This window comes from Centropristis striata, chromosome 3 (genome assembly GCF_030273125.1).
Source record: "Centropristis striata isolate RG_2023a ecotype Rhode Island chromosome 3, C.striata_1.0, whole genome shotgun sequence".
In the NCBI taxonomy this organism is placed as follows: Eukaryota; Metazoa; Chordata; class Actinopteri; order Perciformes; family Serranidae; genus Centropristis; species Centropristis striata.
Window position 1 is genome coordinate 24,375,196 of NC_081519.1, and position 22,363 is coordinate 24,397,558.

General features: G+C 37.2%; 1 protein-coding gene across 1 annotated transcript in view; it reads right to left on the bottom strand.

Moving 5' to 3' along the window:
- Positions 1–16,254, bottom strand: part of lactbl1b (lactamase, beta-like 1b) — a 41,277-nt gene extending 25,023 nt beyond the window's left edge. The window contains exons 1-4 of the mRNA XM_059328371.1: positions 15,718–16,254; positions 15,454–15,644; positions 5,004–5,079; positions 819–993 (exon numbers count right to left, since the gene is read on the bottom strand). Of these exons, the coding sequence (XP_059184354.1) occupies positions 819–993; positions 5,004–5,079; positions 15,454–15,644; positions 15,718–15,786 (511 nt within the window). The 5' untranslated portion in view covers positions 15,787–16,254. The remainder of the gene's footprint in view (positions 1–818; positions 994–5,003; positions 5,080–15,453; positions 15,645–15,717) is intronic.
- Between the last annotated feature and the right edge of the window lie 6,109 nt (positions 16,255–22,363).

Consider the following 22,363-nt stretch of genomic DNA (forward strand, 5'->3'; position numbering starts at 1 on the left):
TTGGGAAATATATATAAATATATATATATATATAGATATAGGCAATTTGTACTGTCAAACATTTGCACAATTACTTTAAACTAGGGCTGGGTGATATGGACCACAAGTCATATCTCGTTATATTTAGGCTGATTATCGATATACCATATATATCTCAATATTTTTATTGCAAAGTGAGAGCAAATGTTCAGTCAAAGTCAAAGTCAAATATGACATGTCACAAGTAGTTTTATTGAAACTGTTTATTTAAGTGAACATAATTACTGTATAACAACAGGGGTACCTTATTTTAAAATTAAAGCTCTATAAAGTGCGCATTTAAATAAAAATATATCTTTAATAAAATCCTCAGCTAGCTTGGAGCAAGGATCAAAGTGCAAATTTGAACTATATTGATATATGCGATATGGTCTAATTCCATATCACATTTAAAAATATATTGATATATCTTTTATATCAATAAAGCCCAGCCCTACTTTAAACACAACACAAACACAAAAAAGCACAAAAAATTGAGATATTGAGTCCAGAAAAAACTATCATGTCCATTTTTATATTTCGAACAATAAGTTGATATAGTAATTATAGTGACAGGCCTACGCATACTGATGGGAAATCCAACAATCCAATCACATTCCCAGATTAATTAATTCATTAATTAAATAATCAGGACTGAAGGCTAAAGGTAGAGGCAGAACTAAAGAACTAATGAAGCGTATAATGAGAAAATAGTATAAACAGGAGGGTAACACTTTACTCTCAGTAGGGAACAATAAGTAAAGTAATAACATTAGCAAGTAATAAATTACTTCCTTTACCTGGCAGCAGCTTTGGCAACTGATATTGCCAGAGGAAGCATCCTGTCATCACCAGAGATAAGACCAGGAAGAAGACCAGACCCAGCTGGGTCCACTTCACCTTCATCTTGTTGGTTTTGGTGAGTCCTTCGAATTTAACGGAAACTGGAGCAGGAGGAGCCGCAGCAGGACTTGGCTGTAGTAAGAACACAAAAACACACAGTAAGTCTGAAAAATCTTCAGGTTATAGTCTTATATTTGTGGCTTCTCTGCCCAGATTATCTGCTCCATGCTGCTATCTGTTGGGTTTGGCTGCAAAGAAGTCAGAAATCTCTGCCACCTTGTTGGTTACACAAGTGATCCCTGATGCACTTAACAGTACTCACCACCTGATGCTTCACAGGCCAGAGGAAGCAGGAAGGACTAGTGACACAGAAATCCTTATCCCAACATCAACATCCCAAACATTCGCTCAGAGTTAGTTCTGCTACGTAAGTAATTCCTGCACCCCAAAGGCGGTAAATGGAGGTTTTTTTTCCTAAGCAGGAGAAAGGCACAGACATGGACTCCCATCTCTGATTTCTCACTGTCTGTGCTGTAATCCCGGGCCATCGGCACTCCGTTCCTCACAATTCAATTTCCTCTGCTGCAGCCACAGGCCGTTGACATCATAATCCCCAGATTTACTCCACCAAAGCGGCCGGGGGAAGTCCTAATCCCTAATCCCTGTGAATCAATTCACTTCAGTCCAGCCTTCGCCTCGTGGAGCCCGCCACAAGCTGACAAAGATGGCACCCACTCAGCCAGCACAAGTCAAGATGGGGTGATAGGGTGCGCCTTTTAGCCAGAGCAAGAGCTGAAAAGTACAATCACTATGGGTGCAGCAAGTTTGGATCAACTGGATGAGGGAATGTCGGACAATTTGGGATGTTAAGGGGAAATTTAGATAATAAATGACTGCGGATAAGATTCGCTACAGTCAACAACTACACTGCACTACACAGTCATGGAAAAAATTATTAGACCCTTGTTTTCTCTAGTATCTTGTTCATTTTAATGCCTGGTACAACTAAAGGTACATTTTTTTGACAAATAATAAACAACAAAAATAAAAGTTAATTTAAGAGCTGATTGATAAATAGACATTTTCCATGTTTTTTCCTTTATAATAACCAATATCATTATAGCATTAAAATGAACAAAAAATTGAAAAAACAATGGTCTAATAATTTTTTCCATGACTGTATTTGTCATGTTTCTGCCATGTTCAATATCTGTAAAATGCAATCAGGAAAACAAACACTAAAAAATAGATATTTATTAATAAATGCTAAATAGCAGAAATGTATGTATATAATGTGTACAGAATGTATAGATTTTTTTGTAATCACATTCTGTTTTTTACATCTATGTGTCTGTGTCTTGAGTTGCTGGGAGGACTAAATTTCCCCACTGTGGGATAAATAAAGTCTGATCTTATCTTATCTAACATGCAGCTGACATGCATAAAAAATGCAAAGAGTAGAGTGTGTTTGTTTGCATGTTTTTTAAGGTTAAACTTGTTGCACGAGTTGCACAATCACAGCAAGTAGAGTATTTTAGGTCACTGACAAACAAAATACATAAATGAAGCTTCTTCACTGAGGAAATAAACTATTGCTGAAAAAAAGGAAGAGTTGGTGGACTATAAAAACTGAGTTTATAGTCTGAAAATAATCTTTGATTCCAATTAATAATGATATGATAATGTCAATATGCAGCACTAAAACAGCAGTATAATTATATAAACTGTGGCAGAAATACCAAAATCTGCTGACTTTGGTATCTGAGAGCGATGCATATAGTTGCTAAGCCTGCTCGTCTTATCTCCTTATCTAACAGTAGGTGCTAGAGTTGATCTAATGATACATACCACGAAATGATACAGATGATACTGTTGCACACTAATGTATTCATCCTCTTAATATCTCTGCTCGCTCATTGCAGGCAATACAGAGGAAGGCCATCCCTACCCAATCTGTTAGTTTACTTTCCTGGAGCTCAATTCATAGTTTCCTATGGGATCATGATTATTTTATTTGAGCTCATAAAAGTTGAGCCAAGGAAGCCTAACATTGACAAAACTTCAGACTAAATGCATAAAAGATGTTTGTCCTAAGGTATTTATTAGTTCGGAAAAGTGAAAAAAACGTGCATCTCTTTAACTAACTCATTAAGTGTGCTTGAAAGAGCACACTATATACTATCCACCAGGCTTAATCCTATTTATACACCTCATACACTAAAAAGGTATCAAATCGACCGGCTCGGCCATGACAAGTTTGCTATGACTTTTGTAAGGGTTTCGGCAAATAATTTGGCAAAAACACGCCAAAAAATCCACCCAAAGTTATCTTATGAAAAGGGTAGAATGAATGACATAATCGCTAGAGTGCAGAGGGAGAGAAAAATTTGTCAAAAAATAAATTTGGAAACTGCGCTCGAGGCCGCAAATGCCACTCTACAGAAATAGTTTATTCATAGAAACATAGGAAAATTCGTCTTCTAACTCGCATTCGTCTCCTAAAGTTGTCAGAGTTATAGTTTGGCTGTAGGATGCACAGATGTGTCACCAACACGCACCCACAGCCTCATAGACCACCATGTTAAAAAGGAGGGAAAATTTCTGGAGGAAAGCAGAGGTACCAGTTTCTTCTGATCGCTCTAAAAAACCAATGTCTTTATTTTTCTTCAAAACACATATGTAGACATTCAGGAAGAAGTCAGGATGCTCAAAGTGAAGTTGGTTCACTGATAAGATTTACGGTTGTGACAAAAGTGCTTTCTGTTCGAGGGGCACTTTCAGCTGTTTTTGTCTCTCTCTCAGTGGCTCCAAATGTCACAGAAGGAGCAGCTGTGGTTGATTGCCCTGCTCTGATTGGTGGCTGCCACACAGACACAGACAGATAGACACACACACACACACACACACACACACAGAACAGACAGACAGACATGTTGAAAGCTTGATCTGTCACATACCTCAGTAACAGTAGAGATAATATAATAATATACTGTGAACTTCTTGGCAATGTCAATAATATATGGGTGGGAGTCACAGGCCAGAGTCAAGCACACTTAAAATTTCTTTCAAATTTTTCAAGTTTAATTTATTCCATCCAAACTTTTCTACTAATGTAAAAACAAATCAAGTATGTTTTCCCACTTCTATTCACTGAGCCTCCCTGAAGAGATTACATAGTATGAAGTTATTGAAATGATGTATTTTCATCCATCTAATATTCATTAAAAAATGTAAATGATGTTCTTTCATCAGTTTACCTGCTGGTTTTATGATGTACATTATGTTGAAACGCCTGAATGTGATTTTTCGGTGGCTGTCTCTGAATAATGACAAATTTTATCTTGTGCAGATAAGATATAAAATAAATAGGATCTTCATGTACTTGTGGGGTGGGACGTCTTGAATAACAGAGCAGGTGGGAATCTGGTTATTTGATCTATAAAAAAGGTTTTAAAATTGAATTTCCAGAACTCGTGCTGTCAACATCTGTGACTAGATTTAGATTTAACCCGATAGAAGATTTGCTCCATCTACTTTTACTGAGTAGCTTATATAAATAAATAAATAAATAAACATCTCGGCAATAAATAGAACTTCCTATCCGTCGTTTGGGTACATCCAGTGACGATCATTACCGCGCTCCGCTTAATCACAAGATATTAACAGTGTGCCCAGTGCTCGGTAATGTATTCTGATGATGGTAGGTATCATGATGAGATGTGGGGAATGAAGTGTGAAAGCAGCGAGCTGTGGATGATCCTGGTTGCATAACCTGTGTGAGCTGCAGAGACCACAGCAGCTGGCCCACTCCACCAGTCAGCATACACACACACACACGCACACACGCACGCATGCACACACACACACACACACACACACACACACACACACACACACACACACCCCTGTGCATCTATCTTTGTGAGGACCCTTCATTGAGATAATGCATTCCCCTTACCCAAACGTTAACCATCACTGTGACTATCACACACGCACGCACGCACGCACGCACGCACGCACGCACAATCCTTATATGCATTTCTGTGTTTGAATGTATTAGTGTGTGTGTGATGGCATGAGTTTGCACAGCTTGTATGTGTGTGTGTGTGTGTGTGTGTGTGTGTGAGGTGGCTGCTGTTTACCTGGGCTTGTACCCCGTCCACTGAGGTTTGTCTCAGGACTTTACTCCCCGCCTTGCCCATGTTTTTGCTGCACCAGCTGTTACACAAAAAAAAACAAGCAAAAAAAACAAAACAAGCAGTTATAGCTCCTGTAGAGAATCTGGCCTCTCCACTAGGTTAAATGTTGCAGAGAGTTGCAGCTGCTCTCTGTACAGAAGGTCCACAGTCAATAAAAACACGATTGACTTTCACATAATTCTCCCTTAACGTTTTGTTTCCCAATACTGCACCACAGCTACCAAGTGTTCACTAAAATATTGCTACAATCCATTTCCTCTTTCCTGTGAAATGGCCAATTGTTCCCCTTGGTATTGTATTCCTCCATTGTGTCTACATCAAAGGGATAGTCCCGATTTATTGAAGTGGGGTTGTACAGAAGATGGTGGTCGGCATTCCCCAAGTTAGGTGAGTACAAATACTGAGGCCAATTATTCTGTGTTGCCATACTTCAAGAAGTCAGGCTGATATTTTCGGAGCCTAGCCCCACTGCCCTCCGTTTCTCCGGTGTTGGTCCTGTTAGGCTTTCTGGTGGTAGACCTTGGGACCCCTGCTGCTGCTGACCCAAGTATGGAGCTTTTTCGTTGCAGCCATTGCTCCATTTTTCCAGCATCAGTTATAGCTAGCTGCTAGCAAACTGCAGCTATCAGAATCTAACAGAATCTCACACGCACAGTTCAGATCATACAAATTCAGTTGATATGACGAATTTTGGACAAATAATGAAGCAGACAACAACTAAAACATCTCTCTGTCTGAAATTATGTCATTTAATATTAATTTTGTGCATTTATATTTTTTCCAAAATTATTTGGTGATCCCCAGAAATCATCTCGCGACCCCAATTGGGGTCGGGACCCCAAGGTTGAGAATGGCTGATTTAAGCTCCCGCCAAAGACTCCATTAACAAAAGCAGTACTTTTTGTTCTGGTTCACCAAAGTCACACAATAAGACAAACAAACTGAACGATTGAGCTGCAGTGGACCAGCAACTCCTGTGATCTGTGATAAAATTACTCTTTTTGTCAATGGAGTCTGGTGGCTGGGCGATATGGCCAAAATCTTTTATTACGATATAAGTAATTTCATAAGTCAGTCACGATATACATGACGATATAGCATGTTTTCTAGTTATTCGGTTAATAAATTTGTCTATATGAAATAACTAAAGCCTATTTTTGTATGCTCCATACTCCGTGTTAGCAAAGCAGCACATCTAAGGTTCGCTCAAGCTTTGATCCCACCTGCAAGGATCAGAACGTAAAGCGCAATCCAAATGACATAAACCATGCCAATACGCAATTTGGCCACTGGCTTTTGACACTGTGATATAAATATTATAGAAAAATACAGGTGCATCTCAATGAATTAAAATATGATGGAAAAGTCAATTTCCAGTAGTTCAAGTCAAATATTGAGTTATATAGATGGACATACTTTTCAGAGGCCAACATTTACATATTTAACATATTTTTTAAAATTGGTCTTTTGAAATTGTAAATGGACATATATAGCACTTTCCTAGTCGTTTTGCGACCACTCATAGCGCTTTACACTACAGACTGCGCTCATTCACCCATTCACACACACATTCATACTGGTGGCAGAGGCTACCCTAAAAGGTGCCACCTGCCACCATTGGGAATTCATTCACACACCGATCAACACAGCATCGGGAGCAATCTTGGGTTCAGTATCTTGCTCAAGGATACTTCGACATGTAGGCTGCCTGGTCAGGGATCGAACCACCAGCCCTCCGGTCAGTAGGTGGCCGATCTACCAACTGAGCCACAGCCCCCCACAGAGTTTCATTTAAGAGCTGATATCTAGACATTGTCCATGGTTTTCTTGATAATAACCAAAATCCTAATCAAGAAAACCATGGAAAATGTCTAGATATCAGCTCTTAACTTAAACTTATCAGCTATTTTTTTTGTTATTATTATATTTGTCCAAACAAATGTACCTTTAGTTGTACTAGGCAGTTGTACCAGGCATTTAAATGAAAAAGAAATTGAAGGAAAAGGGTGTTCTTATAATTTATTTCCATGACTGTATGTATGACCGCAGCTAAAAAGTCCTGTCTTTACTTTAAAGATTTCTTTACCGAAGCTAAAAACGAGGCAAAGTATACATTCAGCTTTTTTAATGTGTCATGAAAGTGTGTGAAGGAAGTGAAGTGGACTCTCTCACTGTTGTTTTCTTTGATATATCAATTAAACAACCATGACTCCATAACATGACTCCCAAGTGTTAATCAGCTTTTCGTCAATCTGGAGGACTGAATGTGTACTTTGGAGTAAGTCTCTTCAGAAACCTATTTTTCTGTGAATGCTCTGCACGTCATTCATTCAACCCACTTAAAGAAGAAAAATTAAGTCTGAGTTAGAAAATAATAACTTTTTATAATTTTACTTGAAATCAGGGTCGGCCTTAAGCAATGTGGGGGCTCGTCTACAAAACTAACGTTGGGCTATAAGCCTTAATACGTCATGATACATTTGAGGATTTTTTCTTTCATTTGTAGGCAATGTTTTTTTTTTATTTAAGGACATCATCATTGTATTATTTAGAGCATCTTTTCACATGTTTTCAGTAAGAATGTAACATCTTAGCGGGTTTATTGTCTCTAAAAGATTAAAACCAACACCAAACCACCGAACCATATAGGGGGGTCTGGGGCATGCCCCCTGGGAGAAAATGTTGTACGTTTATAAGTAAAATGCATCAATCTGGTGCACTTTGAAAGCTAAATGAGAGCAAACACCGCACATAACATTTTTCACAGTCTGGATATACTGGATGATAGAATATTTATTGTTATCCTACTGTGACATTTTTAATTGCCGTCAACATGCTTTCCACTAGGACATGGAGTAGCCAGCCAGTGTGGAAAAACAGCTGGCTAGGGGGGTCCGGGGCATGCCCCCCCGGAGAATTTATTTTTCCTTAAATGCCCAAATTTGGTGCCTCTCACACATTCTAATGCCACTATTCCATCATATACACTGATATTAATGATTGCATATTTTAAGAATTATTTTAAAGGAGATTAAAGGTTCACCAGACTCTAGGTAATTATTGGGAAACCCTGAAATTTGTTGATCTCCATTGAATAGAAAGGTAGCAAACAGCAACAAACTAACTTTAGTCTGAAATGTAGCACCAAAAATTGCCTAAAAGTCAACACAATATTGCAGAGATGTCCGATTCAAATAAAAAAAAAAATGTCAGCGAATGCTGTGGTGAAGGAGAGGCTTCGAATGAATGGCATACCGGAGTCACAGCTTTGCCCACAGTCGGCAAAGCTGACTTTGAGAATACACGGTATGTTGGTAAGGGAAATCTGCTACAGCAGAGCCGACAAAAACACAAGTTTAACTAACTAAGTAATTGGCCCACAGAGGGTGGGTAAAAACCTCTGAAAAAGTGGGTGAATTATTGATTTCTTGCATGTCAGTCAGGTGCTCTTGGGAGGGTAACGAGTAAAACTTAGCTCAGACCACCAATGCATGAAAGTAATTGGTATATTTACATCACTTTACTGAAAATGTATTTCCCTTATATCCACTTTGATGTTTCACTGGCAGCAAAATGAAATGCAACAAAAAAGATCACTAAAGCACAGAAGTTAATTAATTTGATGGACATTTGACTTCTTCCCTGACAGCAAATAATTTTCTGCCTTTCTTAAAGAAGCAGAGTAGCAGCATAAAAAGACTCTAAATAAAATAATGTGTTGTGTTCTTGATTCAGGGGCAACATAACTTCTCAGATGAAATTCAATCATTCCTTAATGAATACATCATTTTCTTGCTGCGATGATTTCTGACACTTAAAAAAAAGAGGAAAAAATATAATGTGACTATGAGGTCAGAGAGTCAAACTATGATTGGCACAGTGGATTATGCTTGTTTACCTTTAATCCTGCTGCCAAGATGAAAAAGGGAAAAAAAGGGGGTTGTAGTGTGTCCTACATTTCAAGGCCTCCAAACCAATTAAAACCCCATCACATATTCAGCACTGAGCTAAAACCTGACCTGGCATGATGGTAGTTATTCAGTTTGCCAGCGTTAATGAGACTAAATTAGCTGCTGCTTACAGAGCAACTTGTGAAGTGCTGATCATGCTGTTTCTTTCCATCTATGTCAATGGCTTGTTGTTGGAAGTGATGGCTACTTGTAGCTAGAAATGCTGTTTTTAGATGCACATATTTATGTTATATTGACGTCTGTCATACATCAAGCAGAGAGCTCGGCTTTGGAACATAAATCAGTTTAATGTAAAATCCCCAGAATAAGACAGGTTATAAATTATACAGATGTTTTCTTTCACCACCTGGATGGATGCTGGAGCTTTGAGTTGGCTTAAAGAAAAGTTTGATTAAAATATAATTAAGATTGATTAAAACAGGAGTGTACAGCCATGCTAGCAGTACTGTGAGGCTGTACTTTTTTTAAAGTTGTATGAAAAACCAGAAGTGCAGTGGATGCAAAGCTATTTTGTTTCTTGAAAAAGCCAGGAAATACAATGACAGCACATCGTAATATTACTATGCTGACATTATTATTATTGACATTATTTACTGGCTTTTGTTATTATATTGACTGGCTTTTTGTCATATTTACTTTTTGATATGCATGAGGATTATTGTTTTGTGGCGGAATGGGTGACCTGTTGGTCTATGTAGCTTTATAAACTTTCTATTCTATGATCGGAACCGTCCAGAACCCCGAGACTTGAGCTCGGCAGTAAGCTAACAGCTTAGCATCCACTACACTACTGGCAAGTATTTCATACAAAAAAAAATGTCCAAAATCCAGAATTATCCCTTTAATGTGACATCAGCATGCTATGAGGCTGACAATAACAGTGATGATATTTAGCATGTGACTAAAAACTTGATTTACTAACGTGTGCGGTTTGTTTGGATGATCATGCTAACCAAACTGTAAAACACTAGCACGCTATTGATCGCCGGCTAACATTTAGCACGCTATTGATCGGCTGCTAACATTAGCACGATGTTGATCGGCCGCTAACGTTAGCACGCTAGCCCATATAAAACGCATTGCAGTTAAACAAATCAAATAAATAAATGACACACATTTTAGTTGGTCTCTCTCCAACAGCAGCGAGTTGGTCTTGTTGGTCACATAGCCCCACCCCCAGCCCCTAACGTAGCGTTTGTTGTTCAAGACCAGCAAAGAGTTGGTGCCGCTGTGGAACTCGTTATCCCCTTTTCTTTGGCGGTGGAAAACCAAAGAACCGTTCACAACTGGGCACTGTTCGGGATCCTGGAGACGGTGGAAAAAGTCTGAGAAGGACAACGATTCATGCTCATGCTTACCATCGTGTAGGATATTCCTATAAAAATTAGGTACAGACAAAATAATAAAAATAATGTGTGGTGGTGTCTGTATCTGCAGCCCTCAGTTGGTATTTTTATCTTCTATTTTCATTTTGCTGTATTCCGGATGTTATTGGGAGACACCCTTTGGGCACTTAAAGCAAATATAGCGAGGCAAATGGCAAGCAGACACAGCTCGTTCCAAAATATAAGTGATCTAGGGTTTGTGTAATCTACTTTATATATATTTAAACTGCTTCTAAACAGTTTTGCAAGTAGAGAGAGTGTGAGGTTAAATGAGTCAATGCCCAATAATTCAGAGTGTAATTTAACACCACTCGTGTGTTTTAAAAAAAAAAAAAAGTGCTTAGTTACACACCACTCCTGTCATTAGGATTAATACTTTATCATAGATTACTCTAATACATTTAGCATCTTGAGTGCATCTTGCTTAATGGATGCTGTCATTAAAAAACCTGGTAATTGCTGCACACTTCTATCCATCCTCATTTGTTTGTTGTTTTGTTGATGTGTTGTGTTCTGTGTTCTGCAGCAGTGACCCAAATTCTGAGATAATTAAAATTTAATTTCATCAATCAACCTAGAATCATAATGTGCACTGCTGTTGTCATATTTATGCCATTTACAAGGCAACTATAGTATATTGAGACAACACACACGCATACAGTTTCTGCATGCTGGCAGGCTGTGATGCTATGAATAAATATTAATAAATAAATACAGTTTGAAGGGTGCAGAGTGCACTGCAGCATTCACAATTACATTTTCTGGGTTTAATTATGCTGTTAAAACTCTCGACTGACTAATGTGTTTATTATCCTCAGTGCTGCTAATCACAACAGCAGATACTCAGTAAAGTGTATTATCGTGTAATCAGATGTAGACACGATGAGGCTGTAATAAAGTATGTGTTGACTGATAAGATATGAGCTTTAAAACAAGTGATCTAATTAGCTCGTCACCCCGAAGGACCTCCAGTCAGTCAAACAGAATAACCTTTTCTTTAAAATAAGCTATAAAAATAAAAGACGAAAATGAATAAGATCAACTTATCATTTCAGTATAAACAGTTTCAGACCAGAAAATGCTACTTTCTAAATTTCAACATTTAGTGAGTTGCATTCATGACAATAAGCAGCAAAAACCTGCAGAAGTAAATCAAATAAATAAGCTGACTTTTGATGCAAAGCTCTGCTATGAGATCCATAATTGTTCATGTTTCTAAGTTCACAAAAAAAGGCAGAACATTTGTAAATGAAGTGATGCGTCACAAAAAATCAAGGCTGTGGAAAAACATATTACATAACCCGTAATAAATCAAGCACCTTTTTTTCTAGGCCACGAAGCTTCCTACACTACATTGATTAATTCCTTTCTTCACTTACCTCAATTTCTGAAGCTACTGACTACTTCTCCCTCCTCTTTTATCAAAACAGTCAAAAATATTCCGCTTTTGTTCCGTAGTGGGTTTGGGAGCTCGGAGCAGAATCCTGACAGATGTTAGTATCATGGTTATGGCTAAATCCTGCTTGTATCAAACCCAGCATTCTGGATTAACCATCACAGCCAATGGCCACATCTGCCATGCCACAAAAATGTGTGCTCTGTCAGTGTGTGCGGCATGTGCTTTGTGTGTATTTATTTTCAGTTATTTATTTAATTTTTCATGCATTTGCATGTGGAGTGTGATTTTAAGAGTGCACTCAACTAAACAAAAAGCCAACTGGTGCTCCTTGCTGAGCTGAAAATAGTTTTTCACTGATAAAGACTACAGTCCATGAATGAGGTCTTGAAGTACACCATCTATGAAATTAGATTACAATACAAAAGCATAAAGATGGATAGATTTTGTGGCTGAACCAGGTCAAGCTTTTTGCAGACTGATCCATTAGCCCTTTCTGAGAGCAGTATACAGTCATCAGACACCCCTTTTCTTCAATTTCTTGTTTATTTAAATGCCTGGTACAACTAAAGGTACATTCATTTGGACAAATAAAATGATAACAAAAATAGCTCCAAACTTTGGAATGAATTGCCGCTGCACATTAGACAGGCCTCCTCACTGTCTCATTTTAAATCTCTTCTTAAAACCCACCTCTTATCTTTGGCTTTTGATACCATGTAAAGTCTTGATTTTATGATTTTATGTGTATACATGCATATTTTATTTTGTGTGGGAAGTGCATTTTATTTTTATTTTATTCTATTTTATTGTATTTTATTTTATTGTTCTATTGCCTACTTAACTTTTTTATTGTGCTTTTATTGTGTTATGTAATTATTGTGTTTATCTTTTTGTGCAACACTTTGGAAGCCTTGTGTTTGCTAAAATCATTCTATATAAATAAAGTGGATTGGATTGGATAAGAGTTTAATTTAAGCGCTGATATCTAGCCATTTTCCATGGTTTTCTTGATAATGATTTTAGTTATTATCAAGAAAACCATGGAAAATGTCAGCTCTTAAATTAAACTCTTATGAGCTATTTTTGTTGTTATCATTATATTTGTCCAAACAAATGTACTTTTAGTTGTACCAGGCATTAAAATGAACAAGAAATTGAAGTAAACAAGGGTGGTCTAATCATTTTTTCCATGACTGTATTTTTGCGGGTTTCTTTAAACTTCCTGGCTCAAGCATTTATGAAGATTTGGATTGGATTCTGGTGCCATTTTTCTTGGAAAACACACAAACAAACAAAAATTGGATGAAGCTGGATCTAAAGACTGGAACTCAATCCCCTGACTCAGGCTGTGTTTTGGATGACCTAGTTATCTGCAATGTTCTCATTTTATATTGGGAACATGGGAAGCATCCACTTGTTGCTCAAATGCATTTTAATAGAAACTGATCAACACAGATAAGAGCTCCGTCCAGCTTGTTCCCTATGACAACGAATGGTCTTTTCATCCCTAAAAGCATGGATCGGCAAGACACTTTGGATTTGTGAATTTAAAAAATAATAAAGAGCTCTCGGCCACTTACAGCAGAGATGGTGAGTGAATAAATATGTATCTGGCTCATTTCCGTACGTGGCTTCCTGCAAGTCTGGACCTGCTGTGCTAACTGGGGCTTTCATTACATACATGATCACCTCAGATCTGACAAAGTCTGCTGTATTTAATATTCAATATGACGTGAGTTCTACTCTACACACTAATATCTGCAGGATGGATATGCTGTTTTACAGGAAGGAATCAGATGAGAGGTTTTGAACTGACAAATGACTTATAATAATGGTCCAGTATATTCTAATGGACTAAAACACTATTTTATTTGTTCAAGAGTTTACAGACGAAAGAAGAAAAATTCTTTATTCACGATAGCCACAAAACTACACATATTCCATTATCTATTATTAAAAGTGTAACCCAACATATACATTAAGTCTGTAAACATATACTATAATATCCTATAATCCATTTCCCTTGCCACCAAATTCTATTTTGCAACAACATCACATCCGCCTCCGATCTGTACTCCATTTAATTAATTCTATATTCGTGAAATGCTATATATAATGTATGATTACTATCCACTCTGCCTGTCATAGCTGTAACTGACAGCAGTAATCCTCAGACTTTAGTATTAACAGACTAAAGCTAGTGGAAATGGAAAATCCAATCCTTTGTTTGTCATCAACAATCAGAGACAGTGGTCATGTGCTTTATTAAAATGCTTTAGGCTTTATCTGACCTTTGTAGTGGTATATGCAAAGAATGTGACATACAGAAGATCGGCTGAGTCAGTGATCTCTTTTAAATCTCTTCTTAAAACATAATTTTATTAGAGAGCCTTTCCTGATTTTACCTGAACTGTACCTTACCTTGAACTGTCTTTTAATGGCACAGAATTATGTCATTTTCTAACATTATTTTTATCTTTTGTTTTATGTCTGTTTTCAACTTGTCTTGAACTTGTCCTGTCTGAATCAGATTTCTGTTATAATCACGCAAACTCTTAAAAATGTTGCTTTTATAATGATGATGCTTTTTAAAAATTTTTTTACAGCTATTCATTAACTAATGCAAAAAGCAGATAAACAAATGCAGATGCAGAAATAAAGATATCCCCTATGAAGCACATTTCTTCCTAATGTTTATGCATTTTTTCTTATTAAACAGTATATTTTTTTGTGGGGCACAAGTCAGGTGTTATCATTCACAAAAAGAGAGAAGGAGAGAGATACCAAAAATATATTTATCTATGATATAAATAAGACATGATTGATTGTTTTGCTGCAGGAAACTCCTGCTTAAAAGATGCTGTTTTTGAAGTACAGGTAACTTTTGGCACTTATATTCACCTTTCCTTATACAACAGTTCTCATGAAATCATCATCATCATGAAAATGTGTTATGTGTTATGTGTGCTGTCCTGTTTATCCTGAGCCCATTTAGTTCAGAAGTTGTTCAGGCAAGTACACCACCAGATGTATGAAGCGGTTGGAACGCAAGAAAGTATTAGAATGATACATCAATGTCTGATTTGGCCCAACACCAGGAGCTTGAAACTGGAACAGCTACATTATGGTCTTTTTTTGTTTCATTATTAAATTAAATTGCCCTGTTATTCACTTAATGTTCTGTCTTCCAATAATAAAGAGATTCTGTATCTTAAGGCTTCATAGGTTAGATTTATGAAGAGATTGGGTCTCATTCATCAATATCTTCTTAAGAATCTTCTTAGATTCTTTCTTAAGTCCTTCTTAAGAAGATTTCTAAGAAGACCCTATGTCACATTCATCAACGTGTTCTTAAGCTGCTGAATTGTTCGCAAACGTGTTCTTAAATAGATGAATGCCATCTCCTCGTAAATTGAGCGTGCGTGCCAGGTGAGTCTAATTAACATAGGATTAGCATAGGTAACCGCCCATTAATGCCCATAAAAGGGCCCATAAAAAGGACTGCAGGGCCGTGTGTAGACGCCACACAGAGGAAACAGCAACAGAATGCTTAAGATGCAAGGTGTTTGAATAAACCTGACCCTAGTGTAGGTGGGTCTTTATAATAGGCTAATGAAATAAATCATCTGTTGTCTTACCTTCTCCGTTTGTACAGCAATTTGCCACCTGCTGTGTCCAAACACATCCAGCGTCGCTTTAAAATGCCGATAGTGCGTTCGATGGTGGAGCGAGTGCGTGCATGCATCTGATTATATGACACCTCCCGAGGAGTCTGAGGGTTTGTCAGTGGTGTCATTAAACCAGGGGGCCAGGGCATTTCCTCGATCACCTAAAAAAATAAATCAAGATAAAATCTAATAAAAATAAATTTTTGTGGGAAATTGTAATTAAAAGATACATACCAATGAACCATGCGTCATCAGCTGCTCCTTGTTCAAGGCGTGTTCCCACGGAGCTGTTTTGAAAAACATAGGAATCGTGTGCTCCTCCTGGGAACCGAGAGACTACGTTCAGCAGGTGGATATTTGAGCCGCAAATGAGTTGTAAATTTACTGAGTGATATTGCTTGTGGTTGAGGTATGGAAAAGAGTCTGGAGAGGGTGCCTTGATGCGCACGTGGGTGCAGTCTATTGCGCCAATGGTGTTAGGGAGTCCAGCAACAAGATGAAATCCCCTCTTGACTGTGACTTGCTCTTCTGCTGTGTATGGAAATTCTATGTATTGTGTAGCCAGTTGATTAATTGCATCCACAACTCGAGGGAGAGCGCGACTGATGGACGGCTGTGAGATGCCCATCCTGTCCCCCAGCTCCCGTTGAAAGGATCCAGTGGCCAAAAACCAGAGGGTCGATAGAACCTGCACATGCGGGGGACAGGGTTGGACCGATGTGTGTGGCTCCGAAGTCCTGCCTCCAAATAGTTGCAGAGGTCGATAAGAACAGCTCGTGGGAGCCTAAAGCGTCCAAAGAGGTACTCATCGCTCTCTGAAAAAAGATCTACGTGGTCATGAAAGATTCGTTCCCTCTTGTAGCAGCAATATATATGCCATTGCTTTGTAGGCCGTGGATGGAGAAATGCCACCTATAAATAGGGTGGTATCACTCATTGACGGCATGATTTCCAATTTACTTGATTCGTGTTAAAGCGTTGGCACATTTAATTTAATTTAAATGAAAAATGAAAAAAAAATGAAATGAATAAATAAATACATAAATATGATGGAAATTTCACTGAAATGTATTTTATTGAACTTAACAAAAGAAGACAACACAACCATGCCAACATGTCAGCACTGAAATGTGCTTAAGAATACTCCTGAGTGTTCGTAGGATTTGTTCTTACCTAAGAAAAATTCATGAATGCCACAATCTTCGTAAAATCTTCATAAGAAGGACTTAAGAACAAATTTGTTCTTAAGAACGGTTCGTGAATGAGGCTCATTGTACTTTCAGTTCAAATAAGTTTGAACTTCGTAGTAGGTTTGGACAACAAAACTACTTGTCAAGATTCAAGAAAATACCATGGCTTTGGTTTAAACTAAGTGTACTGAACATTATTTAATGGCATTTTAAGGGTTGATAATTAATTAGATAATTAACTTGGTATTACTTTTTTTTTCTGTTTTTGGACATCCCATAATATATTTTTTTTGAGGGGGTCATCTTTAGACATCCTATAATATGGTGTTTTTCTGTCATTTCTGGCCATATTATGCTCTTATATGTATCAACAGACTGTTATTAACCCATTTTAAGCATTTTTAGGCATTTTTAAATTTGACCATTTTTGAGAAAAATCAACATGCTATTGCTCATTATAAAAAAAATGGCCAGATATTAGCTCTTAAATTAAACTCTTATGCGCTATATTTGTTTTCGTCATTATATTTGTCCAAACAAATGTACCTTTAGTTGTACCAGACATTAAAATGAACAAGAAGTAGGAGAAAAAGGGTGGTCTAATCATTTTTTCCATGACTGTATTTTGGGGGGTTTCTTTAAATTTCCTGACTCAAGCATTTACGAAGATTTTGATTGGATTCTGGTGCCATTTTTCTTGGAAAACTAAAAAAACAAAACAAACGACATGCTGTAGTATGACTATTCATGTGGCATTATTAAAATATAAATATTACACTGATAATTAAAGCATGGCTCTCATCTTCATTACTATATAAAAGTGGCATTTTTTTAAATTTTAAATCACACACTTATTAGGTAATTAGCAGTAGCTTACCTGATTGAATTCCCAGCCTTTTCCTTTCCTGTGTTGTCCTTATAAAAAGTGTCTGTGGTGTCAAATAACACCTCTTTAAACATGGACCCCTCCTCATCCATGGTATCTTCATGGAAAAAGGTTTGTTGATACCTTAGTCATTCCATTTCCGGTCCGACCCGTTCAATGATCCGCGTCTTCCGTCAAAAACAGACCCGTCACCCGCCGCGGATTGATTGTTTTCGGAGCGGAAGCGGAGATGAAGCCCTTGGACCGATTTGGTGTGTGGTTGAACCACAACGATGTCCGAAATAGCGGCGATCAGCTCCGGCGGACGCGTTGCAGCCGGTGGGGGACCACAGAGGTAAGTGTTGCTTCAGTTAACGGTAAGTTAACGGCTAATTAACGGATCTTATGCTAACTTGTATGCAGCCTTAGCTAACGTTCGTTTGTATTGTCAGTTTGCCAATAGTTCACTACATTATCACTGTCTGAATGAGCTTAGAAAGGTACCACTTGATACATTAAATTATTAATTTATGATTAACCGCAGTTATCATGAGAGAACAAAGTAATTTATTAATAACCAAGGTTATTATAGTTAATGAAAACTATCAAAATAACGTAATTGGAAAAATACTTTCGAAATAATAAAAAAAAGTAAAAAAAAAAACCCAATAACTTACTGAAACTTACGGAGCCCCAGAGATGACATGGGAAAAAAAAAAAAAAAAAAAAAAAAATTTCGTGGCCACGAGATACTAATTCGTGGGAACGAAATAAGTATTTCGTGGCCACGAGATACTTATTTCGTGGGAACGAAATAAGTATAACGTGCAGCTGTTTACAGACAGGCTGGATGACGTGGTTCACATAGTGGTGAAGATCGCTGGCTTAAATAGATGGATTAATGTGAGGAGATCATTGCAAAAGTTTTCAATTTCATCAGAGTCAGATGTGCTACATGTGTTGATAACTGGACGGAGTTAATTACGGACTATTTCCCCGCACCGGTAGGTGAGGAGACGAGAGGAGAGAGAGACAGCCGGACCTCCAGCTAGGACGCTAACGGTCCGGCTAGTTAGCCAAGATAATGCCGGAGAGAGTGAGTTTTGGAGGAAGATGAGGAGGAAGATATTGCGCTCATGGATGAGCCGATGGTAGCATACAATGTCTCTGACTGTAGTTATCTAAACGAGGACAATGTTAAAGAGACTGCGATAGCTCGGGAGTACAAGTCGAGCCGCAAGCTTCACAACAGCGGGCCTGCTAGCTGCTGTTTACCGGAGGGGACGTGAGAAGACGTGACCCAGTTAAAGAGATGACTGATGGTACGTGCTTATACTTTATCTACACGATCCTCTTTTTTCTGGTAATAAGGGCTAATAAAATCACTAGAGCAGGCTAAGAAAGCAGCTAATAATGCTGTGTGATAACAGCAGTGTGTAACGTTAGCCCAGGTGTGGGCGTGTCTCAGGTGTCTACTGTCTCCTATAAATTACATTTATTAACATAATGAGGAAAATCAGTGTTTGAACATAATCCAGGCAGTGATGACTTTATCACCACACAACTGAGGCTAATTATTTAACAGTAATATACAAACATAATTTGTAGGAGACAGGTTTGCTGTGAGACACAAAGGTGAGGAGATCTTTAGGCTATAACAAAATAAACAGCCTAAAGTATAGTAAAAGTATAGTAAAAGTATTGTTTAAAAGATCTGATATGGTGAATCATAAACTGAGTGGTAAATATGTTATGTTTCTGAATATGGGGCTGTATTAAATCCTGTGCAGTCTATCAGTTTATACACTGATCATATTGAAGCAATAATACAGAAATGATCAGGCCTCATTCAACAATGATTCAATGTGATTTAGCCAGCCCAAAATGTTTGTGATGACTGGATTTTTCATTTATGCTATCTTATTTTGTAGATGAAATAATTTGGTCCATCTTGTGAAGCTCCATACGACTCTATGAGAGGATGCAGTGTGAGAAGCAGCAACACCAGCGGACTGCCTACTTCCTTGATGCATGTGACAGTTTAATTATGAAATAATAATGAACAAATATGAAATAATATAAAATATATTCTGTATTATTATATTAAAAGGGCCATTTCTGTATATATTTTTAATTGTATGGATATGCACTTGTAAGTAACTAAGTAAATGTGTGCATGTGGCTTGATATTTAATATTTTATAAATATTCTTGATATTAATATTCTTTAAGTATTATTATATTTAAATACCCATCATATATTCTGTATTACAACATATGTACAGTATATTCTTTCATACTTTATCATTATTGTATTCCATATGTTTTGGATACTTATCTACATGGGCTTCTAGGCCTGTACTGTGTTGTGTATTGCTTTGATTTTTGAATTTATTGGTGTGTTATGTTGTTTAACAGAGGGTTTTTTTGCTTTGATTTTTGAATTTAGTAGTGTGTTATGTTGTTTAATAGAGGGGTTTTGCTGTGATTTTTAATTCAGTTATTTCTTATTTTTTAAATATGTTATCTTTGATTTTTAATTGTGTTCAGTTCAATAAAGATGATGTTAAAGTCACCTCAGTCTTTGATCTCTTACGTAAGTGGTATAACCTGATGTACAAAGCACATTCACCTTGTCAGTGTGTCTGACAGAATTTTTCTAGTACAAGTAAAATGTTACAAATGACACATCATAATAGCATTATAAATTAGGATAGATAAAGTTTTACAACAGCTTTTTAAAGTTTTAATGCCGCTTCAAACTCCCTTATTTGTCATTTGGTGCATTTCTCACATCAATATTAACATTTGCACAACAGTTAGTTCAACCTCCTCAACATTTAGTAATTTGTGCTCATCATAGTAGCAGTTTCTCCTTACAACAAATTATAAATGCTTTTGGACATGCATTAATTGCTTTCATACAACTCTCTGCTGTTTTATAACATTATCATTGCTTATGTCAAGTCAGTCAAAATTAACTATACTTGTGAATGCTGAATAGTCATTCCATATAAAACTAATAGTCCTCATTTCTTTACTTGAGTCATTACATACAAAAATATAAATATATATGCTCCTTATTTGTTTATATGCGGCCAATAATAACAACCGAACGGTGCTTCGCGGCTGTCATCAATGAGTGGTGCCGTTGAGTAAATCTAACATACTCCTCCAGCTCTACATTTGACTCCACCCACCTCAACGTCCGTTGAGCTCCGCCCCGAACTGCAGGCTGCAGCCAGGGGCTTCTGCTCCATCAATGTGAGTCACATTGACCCCGAAACACATTTTGAGATTTTGATGTGTATGTAAAGAGGAGACTCTTAGCTTCATGTCAATACCAAAATTATGTTTCTACGCCAAATATTCCATGATATGATCATCCAAAATTCGACTGTTATCAAAAGTTAGTTTTGAGAAAAAGGGCTTTAAAGAAAATGATACAGATTCCTCCATGTTTCACATTAAAACACATTTATTAAGACTAGACTCCAAATGAACACAATATTTTTGGGTCAAAGGTGATACCCCACATCTGTATGTGTAGTCTACTCATACTGTCACACATACACGTGCACGTGACCTCGTGCACGAGCACATACACAACACAGTACAGGCCTAGAAGCTCATGTAGACAAGTATCCAAAACATATGGAATACAATAATGATAAAATATGAACAAATATACTGTACATATGACGTAATACAGAATATGATGGGTATTTAAATATAATAGTAATTAAGAATATTTATAAAATATTAAATATCGAGCCACATGCACACATGTACTTACACTTACTTACAAGTGCATATCCATATAATTAAAAATATATATACAGACAATGACCCTTTTAATATAATAGTAATACAGAATATATTTTATATTATTTCATATTTATTTATTATTATTTCATAATTAAACTGTCACATGCATCAAGGAAGTAGGCAGTCCGCTGGTGTTGCTGCTTCTCACACTGCATCCTCTCATAGAGTCGTATGGAGCTTCACAAGATGGACCAAATGTTTTCATCTACAAAATAAGATAGCAAAAATGAAAAATCCAGTCATCACAAACATTTTGGGCTGGCTAAATCACATTGAATCATTGTTGAATGAGGCCTGATCATTTCTGTATTATTGCTTCAATATGATCAGTGTATAAACTGATAGACTGCACAGGATTTAATACAGCCCCATATTCAGAAACATAACATATTTACCACTCAGTTTATGATTCACCATATCAGATCTTTTAAACAATACTTTTACTATACTTTTACCATACTTTAGGCTGTTTATTTTATTATAGCCTAAAGACCTCCTCACCTTTGTGTCTCACAGCAAACCTGTCTCCTACAGATTATGTTTGTATATTACTGTTAAATAATTAGCCTCAGTTGTGTGGTGATAAAGTAATCACTGCCTGGATTATGTTCAAACACTGATTTTCCTCATTATGTTAATAAATGTAATTTATAGGAGACAGTAGACACCTGAGACACACCCACACCTGGGCTAACGTTACACACTGCTGTTATCACACAGCATTATTAGCTGCTTTCTTAACCTGCTCTAGTGATTTTATTAGCCCTTATTACCAGAAAAAAGAGGATCGTGTAGATAAAGTATAAGCACTTACCATCAGTCATCTCTTTAACTGGGTCACGTCTTCTCACGTCCCCTCCGGTAAACAGCAGCTAGCAGGCCCGCTGTTGTGAAGCTTGCGGCTCGACTTGTACTCCCGAGCTATCACAGTCTCTTTAACATTGTCCTCGTTTAGATAACTACAGTCAGAGACATTGTATGCTACCATCGGCTCATCC